General features: G+C 49.3%; 1 protein-coding gene across 13 annotated transcripts in view; it reads right to left on the bottom strand.

Moving 5' to 3' along the window:
• Positions 1-14558, bottom strand: part of LOC118228401 (pleckstrin homology domain-containing family A member 7-like) — a 108708-nt gene that overhangs the window by 88517 nt on the left and 5633 nt on the right. Inside the window, exon 1 of one of the 13 annotated variants that reach the window (XM_035419912.1) lies at positions 4000-4118. The exons of the other annotated variants lie outside the window; for them this stretch is intronic. Within the exon in view, the coding sequence (XP_035275803.1) occupies positions 4000-4103 (104 nt within the window). The 5' untranslated portion in view covers positions 4104-4118. Of the gene's footprint in view, positions 1-3999; positions 4119-14558 lie in introns of those variants that run through there. 13 annotated transcript variants of the gene reach the window in all.

The raw sequence follows: 14558 nt of genomic DNA, 5'->3' as shown, positions 1-14558 counted from the left end.
AACATTAGAAATGCAATTTAAATTCAAATAACTGCCATATATATGTTTTTAAACTAAAACAAAATATGTTTATTTTACATTGACCATGCAAAGATTTTGGTAGTGATAGCCTACGTGAAGCATTCTTCACTTTTTATAAACAGCTTTTCCTGAATTAACACCAATCAGTGGTTTAACAACATCAGTGTGTTGCCTTATCCACTAAGTAACATCAGTTAAAGTGTACAGTTTCTTTTACAAGACAATTTTAATTTTAGTCATGAAGTGTAATTTTATTTCATGCACAACAAGTGCACAATATAAACATGTTTTCTATTGCTTTACAAATGATTAAATTTAAATACAAAAAATCATGATCACTCCGCATAATTTCTTACACAAAAATGCATGTATATGGACATGTTTGCGATTAATAAGTCAAAAATAAAAAATGATAACTGGTAACTGATATAAATCTTAATTGAGAACACATCAGAAATCTGACAGCCAGGCTATGAATGGGTGAAATTCCCTGGCTAGACTAATGGTGTGAAAGCAGGCACTCAAATCTCAGCTCTATCTGGTGCAATAAGCTGAACAGTTTAGGCTAGACTCAACAGCAGTCCCTGGCGGCCATCCTGTGTAACAGCAGGCAGGGCCGCAGTACCACCTGCAAGGTATTGCCTTATATCAGGGGTGCACAACAAGGGCCAACCCATTTCAGGATTTTGTGCCAACATTTCCCAACATTTGACATTTAACATTGAATTGGCCCAATCATATCTTGATCTGACATGTGTATAAGCACCAGGCTAGAGTCACAGTCTGCCAGTTTATCCGAGATTTCACCGTGCTCAAGTACGGGAGTGAAGCAGCATAGTTCATAGAGCTGTGAGAAATGGTAAAAAGTTGGAACAAAAACCAGCACGCAGACGGGGACCGGAGTTGTGCACCCCTGCCTTATATCTTCATGGGAAACAACAATTGGCTTGGTAGAGGCAGGCAGCAAATCACAGAGAGCGTGAAGGGCTGAGCTCCCTTCTCATATAAAGGAATTTCCGCAAAGCCACCCACCCACGCCCTCCTCGGCCATTAGCCCTAGAGTCGCGGCGCGTCGGGCTGCAGAGGAATAGAGCTAAGGCCGCGCGTGGCACGCGTTATTAGAGGCCTAAATTACAGTGACGGATAGCAGCATTACGGCTTGTTCTGCCATTAGGCTAAGCACCGCGCGTGACCTGACCCATGCGCCGCTCTCAATCAAGAGCTACGCCCAACACCGCCCCCTAGTGGCCCCATCCGTCATTCCACCAACTCCACCTCCTATAGCCGTCTCAAAACACCGCCCTGGACCCCAGCCACAAAACGCTGCAGCAACCTTACAGCCAATGGCGTTTGACGGCTGTACAGCCCGTGCTTCAATAGAAATGACATCACAGGTAGCCTCAAGAAGAAGCCTCGTCTTAGAGGCAAAGGGCCAGGCTTGATTTACAAAGAGGGGAAAGGCAAAAAAACAGAAGCACATTAAACCCGCCACGCAAACAATCATCCTCGCTCCAATCAACCAGAAGTGATTTTTGATTAAATTCCATCTGGCAGGTGTGAACGAGGCGGCGATAAACGGACGTCGCGGCGCGGACGGCGTCAAGCTTTATCGCTGCGCACGTGAAACAAAAGCGCTAATTCGGAGGGCCATGAATAAGCAATGCGCCCGCGCGCAGACGCCAAGCTAATCAAATTACAGAGGGAGCTGAGACTTCACATTTCAGCGTGGTCAATACGCTCTCTGGATGACACCGCGGGCGAAAAAACCGCTTCCGCCCGGGGGTCTGGCGCTCAGTCGCGTTACAGGACAATTTATCAGAGGTTTCAAACACCGAACTGTCCACTTACGCAAACGGAGGCACTCGAGACATCCAGCTCAACACAAACAGCAACGCAGAAGCAGCCCCTCCCTGGACCCAGTACCACGGACGGACACTGGACTGGATACCGAGCAGATCAAAGCCATGCAGCCATCAGCGGGTTCAGTGGTCCAGCGCACCCTGGGGCTGGCTCTCCAGAACAAGGCTTAGCCACCACAGCTCTAATACACACGTTTAAAAAAAAAAAAAAAAAACTGCCCAGGTCCCCAGGCTGATATGCATTCCTTTCCAGCGATAGGGCCGTATTTCTCTCTGGGTTAGGAGCTCAACGGCGACACTTTACGGCTTCCTGTGCCAGGATATGAGGGATATATTCAGGATGACAGAACCCTCTCGAGAGCTATGACATACGCTCCTGTCAGACGTAATGGTGCCAAAGCTCGCCCCAGAAGCCCCCATTTACAATAATACCCGCTGCCTCGCGCAGTTTCCTTGAGAAGACCAAAAAGGTTTGTCTTCCATTGGCCATTCACAGTCAGACTCACCTCACAAGGGAGTCACAGGCTATTCTCCCAAGGGGACACAGAGTTCTGTAAAAAGTCCTGTTTATGAATCAGTGATCGGGACATATGAAAAAGGAGACCCCATCTTTCAGCAGACACCCTTTCAGGCTGGGGCGCTCTCCTGATGAGTTTGGAACAGAGCGAAAGCTGTTCAATGCCATTTTTATCAGACACAAAAAGCAGTCTGTATTAAAAAAGCATACAAACAGCCGACCGCTATTCACCGCGTCTACACTCCTCCGATGAGCCTCGGTCACAAACGCTCACAGCAGCTTCTTACAGCTTTGAGGCAATCGCACAATAAGTTTAAATGCAGCACATGCTGATTTTCCATGTGTGTGTGTGTGTGTGTGCATGTGTCTGAGTGCGAGTGTGTGCATGTGTGTGTGCGTGTGTGTGAGTGCGAGTGTGTGCGTGTGTATGTTATCTGTGTGCGTGTGTGCGTGTGTGTGCATGTGTATCTGTTATCTGTGTGTGTATGTGTGTGTGTGTTTGTGTATCGGTTATCAGTGTGTGAATGTGTGCATGCACATGCATGTCCATGTCAGAAAGAGGCAGGCAGGACATGGACAGCGTTAGTGCCCTGCAGAGAAGGCCCGAGAGACAAACCAACACCGGCAGTTACCACTCCGTCTCACAAGCTGTTTCAGTGCTGACACAGGCAATAACAAAGCGAGGTCTTCAGTCAGTGCACCACAGAATGCTCATTATTAATTTACCAGACAGGAAATGCAAAATGTAAGGTGTAAAGAGGTTTGCCAAAGCATGAATGATGTTCCTCATTTTACCTTACGCACGCTTTTTTTAGTGTGAGTATGCCCCAGTAACACCCAGTCTTCTGGTCTATAGAGCCGAAATAAAACTGGGGCAGTGATGGTGTGTGTGTGTGTGTGCGTGTGCGTGTGTGTGTGCGAGTGTAAGTGTGTGTGTGTGTGTTGCCTGGGAGGCAGACAGCAGTCTAATCAGGCTATGGATGTTGACAAACTGCACCAGTAAATCCTGTCATCTGCGTTCTGTTGCTGGAAATGAACTCTGTGTTCTCTTTGCCTGGACAATTAAATCAGCTCAGAACAGATGTTTCTCCTGTTTCGGGCATGCTGGAAGGAGTTACAATGACTGCCAACATCTCTGCATGGCAATCCAAGATGCACAATGTAACAGCGTGTAACAGCACGCAACGGTCTCCTCGATCCCTACAAAGCCCCAACTCAACAACACAAGACAAGACTCCAAAAACAAAGCCTCGCTTCATCTGCGTCACAAAGATACCTTGTTCGTCCAAGTTATCGGAAACAGTGTTTTTCACATTTACCAACACAACATTACGGTTCAGTCACATTGGGTTTCTGAACCAATTTAATTAGTTGTTACGAGGCATTTACAGTACAGAAAGGAAAACTTTCCAGCTTGAATACATATGAGCACATGAACGTGAGTGCACATTGTATTGTCATTACCTGCCTCCACAACTGACAGCCAATCAACGCTCAACAGCTCCAGGGCCCCGGGAATAACCCGGGGGTAACCGTGGCGATGCGTTAGAGGCACACGCACACGGACAGGCGGAGCCCGGGGTTGGTCGTCTCCTCACTCACCTGGCGAGCCCCGTTTGGGGCGGGATCAGAACCAGCCGGTGACCGGGGCCCGGTTCTGGGCGGCGGCCCGACAGCGGGCCGCAGCAGCAGCAGCAGGTGGCCATCCTCGCGCTGGACCCGCCGGGCACAGTGTGCCGCCCGCGCCGCCGCCCGCTCCCTTTTAATCCGGCCCGCCGCCGCCGGCGTGCGCGATCGCCACGCGCTCACATCGGAGGCAAATGTCAGCGCGTTCCCCCCCCCGGGGGCGGGGGCTAAATATTACAGGTCACACACTGACTGATGGGACAGCGATGCCACACAGCCCACTGCACCGTCACCCCCTCCACACCCCCCCCCCGCTTACTTTCAACAACAGAAATAATGCCCTAACGGTGACCTTCACACAGACGTGACTGTTAACGCTTTATTACAGAGTTTCTCTTTCTGTCACACTACTGATGTGCTTTGTGCAGGACTGCGTGTGGAGCGTTAGCAGGAGTTGGGGGGGGGGGGGTTGATTGACTGTCATGTGCACACATGTAAACCTTTGGAGAGGATCACATGCATGAATGTGATAGTGGCATGTCGCAGAAGCACAAACAAGAAGGAGACGGCCAGCGGCCCACAGACACACAACCGCAGGAGAACCGAGCCTCCAACCGCTCTCGGATCTGACCCTGTACACGTATCCACTCTGGACAGAGGCCTGGGCTTCACAAACACAGTTTCAGAATGGCTGTGAATGCTGGGTAATACATCCCTCCAGCACACATCTTAACTCTGGGGTCTCACAAGAGGACCACACAGTAAAGAGCAGCACCGCAGCACCCAAACAGATGCAGAGTTAGCGCAGGGCGCTACAGCGATGGCTATCACATGCAACCAGTGCTACCCAACAACCCCCAACTTTTAAAACGAGCTCCCTGCTCCGCCCACGGGCTATCCCGAACACCCCACCAGAGGTGCAGCTCCCACCCCACAGACCCTGGCGGTTGTGTCTCCCCCCCCACCCCCCCCCCGAGGTACAGAGGGCTGTGTGCAGGGCTGTCGCTGACCTTGATACGCAGAGGAAGACTATTTATCTCCTTCGTCATTACTTCCCCTGGCACCTCTGCCACAGTCACATCTGACGGCCGATCAATCCTCATCGACTCCCCGCCCCTGGGGTAACAGGGATGTAACAGGGGCCATCATTTACAGGCAGCCTCTCAAGGGGCCGGGCTCCTGTAACCCTTCATACTCCCCACTGCATGTCAACACCACTCAACTACCTCAACTGCATCACACGGGATTGGCTCTAAACCAGTGAGAAGAGCTTTATGAGTTTCCCTAAAGTGGAGTACCGCACTGACGATTTCACTGGGCCAAAGAGCAGCCATGTTCGTCAGAGACAGAGTAGAGTCTTTAATACTTTTAGAAGGTTTTAGTTTTGTATAGAATGTTCATGCTTGCTGCCAGCACGATGGAAACTTCGTCCCTTGCCACTAAATTTGAGCCAGGTGTGCCATTAGACGAAACAGCAGCCAAAGCAAGACTGGCACAGACAGATTCTTACCAAAAATCTAAATAATAAAAATTTAAAAAACACATGGAAATGTCCAGTTGGAATCACATAGAAGTCAGGACTGTCAGTCGACTTCAAAAGCCTTCCCCGTTGCAGCCTGGTCATCCACAGAGACAGAGACCACAAAAGGCCACGGAGAGAGTGCAACCATAGTGGGGGTAAGGATTATGACAAGGTCATTTAAAATAAAATAAAACACAAACTTCACTATAAACAGACATGTCAACTTCCTATAATTTTATAGCTTATATTTAAAACTTTGATTTCAATAGAATTTTTTAATGGAATGCATTTTAATGCATCAACTTTTAAGGTTTTGAGGGAATCTTTTCCTAATGTCAACTGTAAATGAAATGTAAAATTCAAGAGATCAAACTGAAACAACGGTGAAGAAATAAAACGACTGTTTCCATAACAACGAGCTACGAGATTGGTTAGCAGACCCATCTGGTCCTTAATGCAGGCTCGAGACATGACAAGTCTGGCAAGTCTGGGAGACTGAAGTAGCCATCACTTGACACCAAAACATGGCAGTTCACAAATCACAAAGATTTATTCCAATAATGTTCTGAAACAGTCTCGTCTGCTCATTACTTTTTGTTCTGATCAGGCCATAAGGTTGCGGGATAAAAGAAAATCTGTAGAATCATCATTATGATCATTATGATGATGCAGAATGATGGCTGAAACATCTAACCAGGGAATACGCAACCAGACTACCTTTACACTGAGCAGGTATTCACCTGTGCATTTCTAACACTACGAGTTCTGCCTCTACTATTAGAGAAACAAAGTGTCTCTGATAATGGCTCGTTACAAATATGCCAGGGGGGGTGGGGGGCAGGGCTGAACCAACCACAAAATCAGACTGAAAATCTGGAAGGACCAGAACCTTCTGTTGCCAGCCAGAATCTCCTAGAATCAGGATTAATAAAACAGGCAGACTGTGCCTTGTCCAAGTATTAGTTCCAAAAAAAAAAAAAGAAGCTCCACTTACTCAAATTGAAATACTTTCTCCTAGTTTTTCACAATAAACTGGAAAAATAACCAATAAGTGAGTAGTTCTTAACCATATGGAACCCCTTTCCAATTAACTGTGTCACAAATGAAGACGTACAGAAGATGGAAGGGATGCAAGGGCTGATTATCTGGTCATTACATAGAGCATCTGTAATATCTCTTCAGGAGACACAGGAGACGCAGGGGTCACCTCTCCTCAACCCCCCCTCCCTTGTTCTGTATGAAAGTGAATAGGTTTTTTTTTAAATTATTATTAATACATAAATGTATGAAAAAGAACTCATTTTAAAAAGAGAGACAGGAAGTAGAACACAGTTCATCTCCCTTCCCTGCATGTTAGAAATTTCAGCATTTAAAAAACGAACGGCAGAGGATTCGTTCTGACTGCAGAAACAAGGCTTCGTTAGCAGAGACTGAGGAGCCCTGGCGTCTGATGTCCACTCAAAACCTTTCGCACTTGAAATGGCTCGTAGCTGATTAACTCAAACAACACCCAGAGCAGAAAACAGACCAATCAGAGGCAGAGAAAAGGAGAGAGACAAACAAACTGCAGATAAACTATACACTACATCAGGGGTAGGGATATCAGTATATCAGGGAGTCATGATTTATCATCTCCTTTTCTCCACTCCTAATATTTTCAGACTGCTATGCATGTTTTTTTGATGGCTGGAGAGGAAGAGAAGCATTATGGGAGATGGTAGTCTCAGTGTGGAGGGCAGGTAGCTGCAGAGAAAAAATGCATCTCCATTACCTTTTAGTTTAAATAATCCATATACCAACATAAATAGTACAGTACATAAATAATTCTAATAAGAGCTGGTATACCATCCCATTTGCGTTACAATAAGCACAACAGAGAACATCCTAAGAAAAGTAAAGGTGGCCATTTGAGACCCAAGAAAGCCAGATGAGTGTGTGTGTGATCACCTCCTTTGACTCATCAAATACGTGCTGAGCGACAATGAAAAGCAGCCACTCTGATCAGGGCTGGGGCCCCCTGCTCTCCACAAAGCAGCAGTCAGTGTGGGCCTACTGTCCTCTAAAACCAAGCTCTCACACTGCCAGTCCTATAGGAGCGCTCAGCCCCAGAAGATAAAGCCGTGCTGTCCCGACAGGACACTATTGTTCCTCAGTAGAATCTGCGTGCCTTCAGGGAGGTGTAAGATTACACCTGCCCAATGCAAGCAGGCTTCGGCTCCTCTTGTGTAGAGGGAAACTGGGAAAACAACTTTTTCCTCTCATTACACCCCTTGTAAATGCAGTCCTTACAAACTACAAAATCTTATTCCAGTGTTAGCCTCCTGTGCTTTAAAAGGATAACAGCCGCGCTCTGGGTGAACTGTTTAATCACGCGCAGTCCCATTCAGATTCACAACAGAAAAAATACTGAACAGTGAGGCGTCCATAATTGGACTGAATAGCCTTTTCAGGTGTTTGTGAAACTGTCACTTGATGAGACAAAAAAAAAAAAAAAACGATTTTCCCCCCCTTTCTCGCGTGGCCTTCTGAAAGAGCAGGGCGGAGGGAAAGCGGCGTTCACTCTGCGCTCCCCTCTCCCCTCTCCGCCTTCCCCTCTCCGCGCTCCGTTCTCCCCTCTCTGCGTTCCCCTTTCCCCTCTCCGCGTTCCCCTCTCCGCGCTCCGTTCTCCCCTCTCCCATCTCCGCGTTCCCCTCTCCCCTCTCTGCACTCCCCTCTCCCCATCTCCCCTCTCCGCGTTCCCCTTTCCCCTCTCCCCTCTCCCCTCTTCATGCTCTGTTCTCCCCTCTCCCCTCTCCCCTCTCCGCGTTCCCCTCCCCGCGCTCCCCTCTCCCCTCTCCCCTCTCCGTTCTCCGCGCTCCACACCGGGGTGGGTGTAAAGGAGTGTCGCTGTGCTCCGCCATGTCGGCCAGTCTCAACAATCCCCTCATTGTGCCAGCGGTCCCTCGCACTCCCGCCCGCCTGCTGCTCTACGGGGAATGGGCCGTTACCATGGCAGCCACATGCGGGCATGCGGGCCCCGGCCCTGCCCGCCCGGCCTCAATGCGCTGGATTGGCCGCGTGCACACACACACACGCATACGCACGCACATAGACACACACACACACACACACGGGCACTCACATACACGCATGCACACACACGCACATACACACACACAAGCACACACATACACATCCACATGGGCATGCACATAAATACACACATACATGCACATGTGCACACGCACGCATGCACACACACACATACATACACATCCACATGGGCACGCACATAAACACACATACATATATACATGCACACACACACACACACACACAAACGCAGGTGCACATACAAACACATACACACGCACACACGCACACACGCACACACATACACACACACACACGCACACACGCGCACACACACAGAGCCTGCAGCCTCATTCTGAAGACAGAAAGGACCTGCAGCTCTAACAGACAGCAGAAAAGACGGACCGGAGCTCAGATCCAGCGCTCAGTATTCCACAGGAGTGCCTTGGAGCCGCTGGGTGAGTCTGAGTTCACTCGCTGGACGGCATCCCACTCCCCAGGAGGCAGCACTCTCTCCTCCAGCAGGAGGACACGGGTCAGCCTTCAGCCCGCTGGAAAAGCTCGAGCTGGGCCGCTCTGGCCCCCCACGCAGGCTACGGGCCTGGGGCACACTGCTAACAACTGCCCCACAGACAGGATCACTCACAAAAACACCCTCGCCCCCCTTCAGGCCTCATGCCCCGCGCCCTGCAAATCTGTGTTTGCGCATTGTGAGGACACACATTTGCGAGCAACATTTAACCCAGGTTTTTCATTTCGCCTTAATCGAAATGTCCACTCATGTTTATTGACCCTGTCTAATGGACACTGCTCTCTGCATCAATTCCACAACGTGCAGACAAGCACCTGGTCTCCTGCACTAAAACACATGCTGCCATCCATCGCTTCTTCCAGTCCCCCGGCCAGACCGTGCAGTCACTGCACAGAGGAGGGAAAGGAGACAGGCGCTCGTCCACCCCAGCCCCCGCATGTCCACCTGTGGAGTCAACACCTGAACCTCTGATCCAATCAGGAGACATCTTACAGTGGCAGCGTCGCAGCTCCCGAATCAGGGCAAGGCTCACATTCGGCCTTGTGTAAATACCTCTACCACTGAGCATTCGTAGACTCCTGCAGTGTATTAGGCTTACCAGTACTGGGTTACAAACAAACTGTCTTTGTCTCCGACAAACAGAGGTTATTAAACCTCCCTGCATTTCATTCACCCAAACCAGCGGCCAGAGCAGGCCAGGGTGGCATGTTCTCACCCAGCGCATGAGATGCAGCGTCGCAGCGGGTCAATGCAGCACAGGGCTAATCTGGATTAAAAGCGCAACATTCCACACGCATTCCTGCACGGTGTCCACACGGGAAAAGATCGGTCGCTGCCATCGCCGTTCCTAAGGGGCTCCCGCCGCTACGTAAATTGAATGACCAATGCCCCGATTCCAATGTGCTAAACAGGGGAGGGCAAGAGGGACTGCTGCAGGCTTAGCCCTCATCTCAGAGGACCACAGCCCCCAGTCAGCACACAGATCAATACCAGCAGCTCACACCGTCCTCGGTCAGAACCAGTAACAGATCTGAACTACAGCAACCCACCACTAAGAGTCCCATACCTCTCACTGTCCGCTTTCGCCACAAAATGACTTTATCTTCGGGGGAAACAAACGGGCCCCAGACTGCAGTAAATTAAGAGAGAAGGTTTTTACAAAATCCACCCTCATTTCAAGGATCAGTTAAGCTTCCCAGCCCAGCCCGGCCCGGCCCCCTCGGCGGGTAAACCATAAACGGGTCAAGTTTGAGCGGTTTACGTGTCTGTGTAAATACAGGGCATGCGGATTCATTTCAGTGACAGCACATGCAAAAAACTGCTGAACACAAACTTCACTGACAGAGCGCAGGAGTGAAAGATACTGGATGTGCATATATATGTTCTCTAATGTTTGCATAGATCTGTGTGTGTGTGTGTGTGTGTGTGGTGGGGAGGGGCTTCAGCCCTATTCCTCCCCTGCCCATGCCTTGATCCATCATCCGGCTCCTCTAAACTGCCCTAATCTGAACTATACCATTTGGGTCTTCTATTATTCCTGTTAGCTTTCACCTCTGCTGTAACCTGCTGAACCCATTTTATTTTCTATCTGCTACTTTACACCAGGCTAGCCAGTGGAGGATGGGCTCCCCCTCTATATCCGGGTTCCTCTCGAGATTTCTTCCCATTGGGAGTTTTTTCTCGCCGCCATTTGAGGGTTTTCTTCCCACTGGGAGTTTTTTACCGTATGTAATTGCTGTTTTGGGGTTCAGGCCTGGAGTTTGCCCTGTTTGCTCTGTCTCTTGCCTTGCTACTCTGAAGTGTCTTTGTGACAGTAAAACATGGAAACAGTAAAACAAACAAAACTGAATTGAACTGAAAGGTAATTAAAAGCCTAGAATTAAGACTAGATACTGAAAGCTCTCTTACACCTGCCCTAAAGTATTAATTGAACACACCTGACTAATTAGAAACACCTGTGAAGCCATTTGTCCCAAACATTATGGCGTCCTGATATGGAGGGAGTATGTATAAAAAGTGCTGTACTTTCTACATGGTGAAACCAAAATGCATAAATAAAATGATGATAAAACGTGACCTTTAACTACCTGTGAACAGAACATGTCTTTATTTTTTTTAAATATGTCTGACTTATGGAGCTCAGGATATCACAGTGACTGCAAAGCGGGTTAATGGTTAACGAACATGCCGGAGCAGGACATTCTATTCTGGAGTGTCCCCACACAATGCATGACAATTCACACATGCCAGACGGAGAGCCGATCCTCAGTAAACATTCCTCAGCCACTCCAGGTTCACCGTGTCGAAGTGATCTGTGGATTTCACTTTGGAAATTAACTCGACAAAATATGAGAATCAGGCGAAAAAATTATAATTATTCATTCTCTGCTGAGGTGAATTAATGAGCCTTCGCACAGACAGCTGGGCCACAGGTCCAAAAAAGAGAGCATCGGCGACCAGCTTCGGAAGCTCATTTTGGGCCATTACAAGGTTATAACGCTAAAGCTAGCAGATGAATTTAATCTAAATGACATCAGCAAGGGCTCCTGATTGGCTCAACAGAGGCATTCGCCAGGCTGGGCCGTAAAGTGACCGGTTCAAGCCTCAGCCCCGACTTTAATATCAATCGATATAAAGCAATAATGATGTCATTGCAATGCGAGGGTTAAACCTCCAGCGCTGTGAGTAGTGTTACATGTCCAGCGCTGTGAGTAGCATTACATGTCCAGCTCTGTGAGGAGCGTTACATGTCCAGTTCTGTGAGGAGCGTTACATGTCCAGCGCTGTGAGTAGCATTACATGTCCAGCGCTGTGAGTAGCGTTACATGTCCAGCGCTGTGAGTAGCGTTACATGTCCAGCGCTGTGAGTAGCGTTACATGTCCAGTTCTGTGAGGAGCGTTACATGTCCAGCGCTGTCAGTAGTGTTACATGCCCAGTTCTGTGAGGAGCGTTACATGTCCAGCGCTGTGAGTAGCGTTACATGTCCAGCGCTGTCAGTAGTGTTACATGTCCAGCGCTGTGAGTAGTGTTACATGTCCAGTTCTGTGAGTAGCGCTACATGTCCAGCGCTGTGAGTAGTGTTACATGTCCAGTGCTGTGAGTAGCGTTACATGTCCAGTGCTGTGAGAAGCGTTACATGTCCAGTTCTGTGAGTAGTGTTACATGTCCAGCGCTGTGAGGAGCGTTACATGTCCAGTTCTGTGAGGAGCGTTACATGTCCAGCTCTGTGAGTAGCGTTACATGTCCAGCGCTGTGAGACACGTTACATGTCCAGCGCTGTCAGTAGCGTTACATGTCCAGCTCTGTGAGTAGCGTTACATGTCCAGCGCTGTGAGTAGCGTTACATGTCCAGCGCTGTGAGTAGCGTTACATGTCCAGCGCTGTGAGTAGCGTTACATGTCCAGCTCTGTGAGAAGCGTTACATGTCCAGCGCTGTGAGTAGCGTTACATGTCCAGCGCTGTGAGTCGCGTTACATGTCCAGCTCTGTGAGTAGCGTTACATGTCCAGCGCTGTGAGGAGCGTTACATGTCCAGCGCTGTGAGTAGCGTTACATGTCCAGCGCTGTGAGTAGTGTTACATGTCCAGTGCTGTGAGTAGCGTTACATGTCCAGCTCAGTGAGTAGCGTTACATGTCCAGCGCTGTGAGTAGCGTTACATGTCCAGCGCTGTGAGTAGTGTTACATGTCCAGTGCTGTGAGTAGCGTTACATGTCCAGCTCTGTGAGACACGTTACATGTCCAGCTCTGTGAGTAGCGTTACATGTCCAGCGCTGTGAGTAGCGTTACATGTCCAGCGCTGTGAGTAGTGTTACATGTCCAGTGCTGTGAGTAGCGTTACATGTCCAGCTCTGTGAGACACGTTACATGTCCAGCTCTGTGAGTAGCGTTACATGTCCAGCTCTGTGAGACACGTTACATGTCCAGCTCTGTGAGTAGCGTTACATGTCCAGCGCTGTCAGTAGCGTTACATGTCCAGCGTTGTGAGGAGCGTTACATGTCCAGCGCTGTCAGTAGTGTTACATGTCCAGTTCTGTGAGGAGCGTTACATGTCCAGCTCTGTGAGTAGCGTTACATGTCCAGCTCTGTGAGTAGCGTTACATGTCCAGTTCTGTGAGGAGCGTTACATGTCCAGCGCTGTCAGTAGTGTTACATGTCCAGCGCTGTGAGTAGTGTTACATGTCCAGTGCTGTGAGTAGCGTTACATGTCCAGCTCAGTGAGTAGCGTTACATGTCCAGCGCTGTGAGTAGCGTTACATGTCCAGCGCTGTGAGTAGTGTTACATGTCCAGCGCTGTGAGTAGCGTTACATGTCCAGCTCTGTGAGACACGTTACATGTCCAGCTCTGTGAGTAGCGTTACATGTCCAGCGCTGTGAGTAGCGTTACATGTCCAGCGCTGTGAGTAGTGTTACATGTCCAGTGCTGTGAGTAGCGTTACATGTCCAGCTCTGTGAGACACGTTACATGTCCAGCTCTGTGAGTAGCGTTACATGTCCAGCTCTGTGAGACACGTTACATGTCCAGCTCTGTGAGTAGCGTTACATGTCCAGCGCTGTCAGTAGCGTTACATGTCCAGCGTTGTGAGGAGCGTTACATGTCCAGCGCTGTCAGTAGTGTTACATGTCCAGTTCTGTGAGGAGCGTTACATGTCCAGCTCTGTGAGTAGCGTTACATGTCCAGCTCTGTGAGTAGCGTTACATGTCCAGTTCTGTGAGGAGCGTTACATGTCCAGCGCTGTCAGTAGTGTTACATGTCCAGCGCTGTGAGTAGCGTTACATGTCCAGCGCTGTCAGTAGCGTTACATGTCCAGCTCTGTGAGACACGTTACATGTCCAGCTCTGTGAGTAGCGTTACATGTCCAGTTCTGTGAGGAGCGTTACATGTCCAGCTCTGTGAGGAGCGTTACATGTCCAGCGCTGTCCCGGCTCCAGCGCTTGCTGATCCATGCCCTCTTCATTCGGCTCCCAGAACCTCCATCTTCATTTAGAAGACAGAGAGACAACGTCCACCACCGGAGCGCAGAATCAAAAACAGGAACCTCAAAGTCATTCAGGGCAACAAACAGCTGATTTATTCTGCTCTCCTGACATTTAGAGCCCTTCATACATCTCCGCAAATGCCCTGTTGTGCACCGATCTCTGACACTACAGCACAATGGCCCCCGTTCATGTCGCTGGCCATAAAAGTGTCAGTGGCCGCTATTCCCGAAATCATTTTCACTGACCTTTAAGGCCCCACCCATTCGATGCCAGCAGTGTCCCGTCTAACCATCAGCGGACCTGAGCGTAATGGCGTGCCATTGGCTCCACAGGCCAAGGAAATTAATCCCAGGCCAAGACACTGCTATTAAAATGCAAAGCAGGGCTGCAGGACTCTCGAGGAAGGTGGGGCCAACGGACGGACGAGCATC

This window comes from Anguilla anguilla, chromosome 5 (assembly GCF_013347855.1).
Source record: "Anguilla anguilla isolate fAngAng1 chromosome 5, fAngAng1.pri, whole genome shotgun sequence".
Taxonomy (NCBI): domain Eukaryota; kingdom Metazoa; phylum Chordata; class Actinopteri; order Anguilliformes; family Anguillidae; genus Anguilla; species Anguilla anguilla.
The sequence above is the reverse complement of the archived record's forward strand: the minus strand, read 5'-3'. Positions and strand labels throughout refer to the sequence as shown.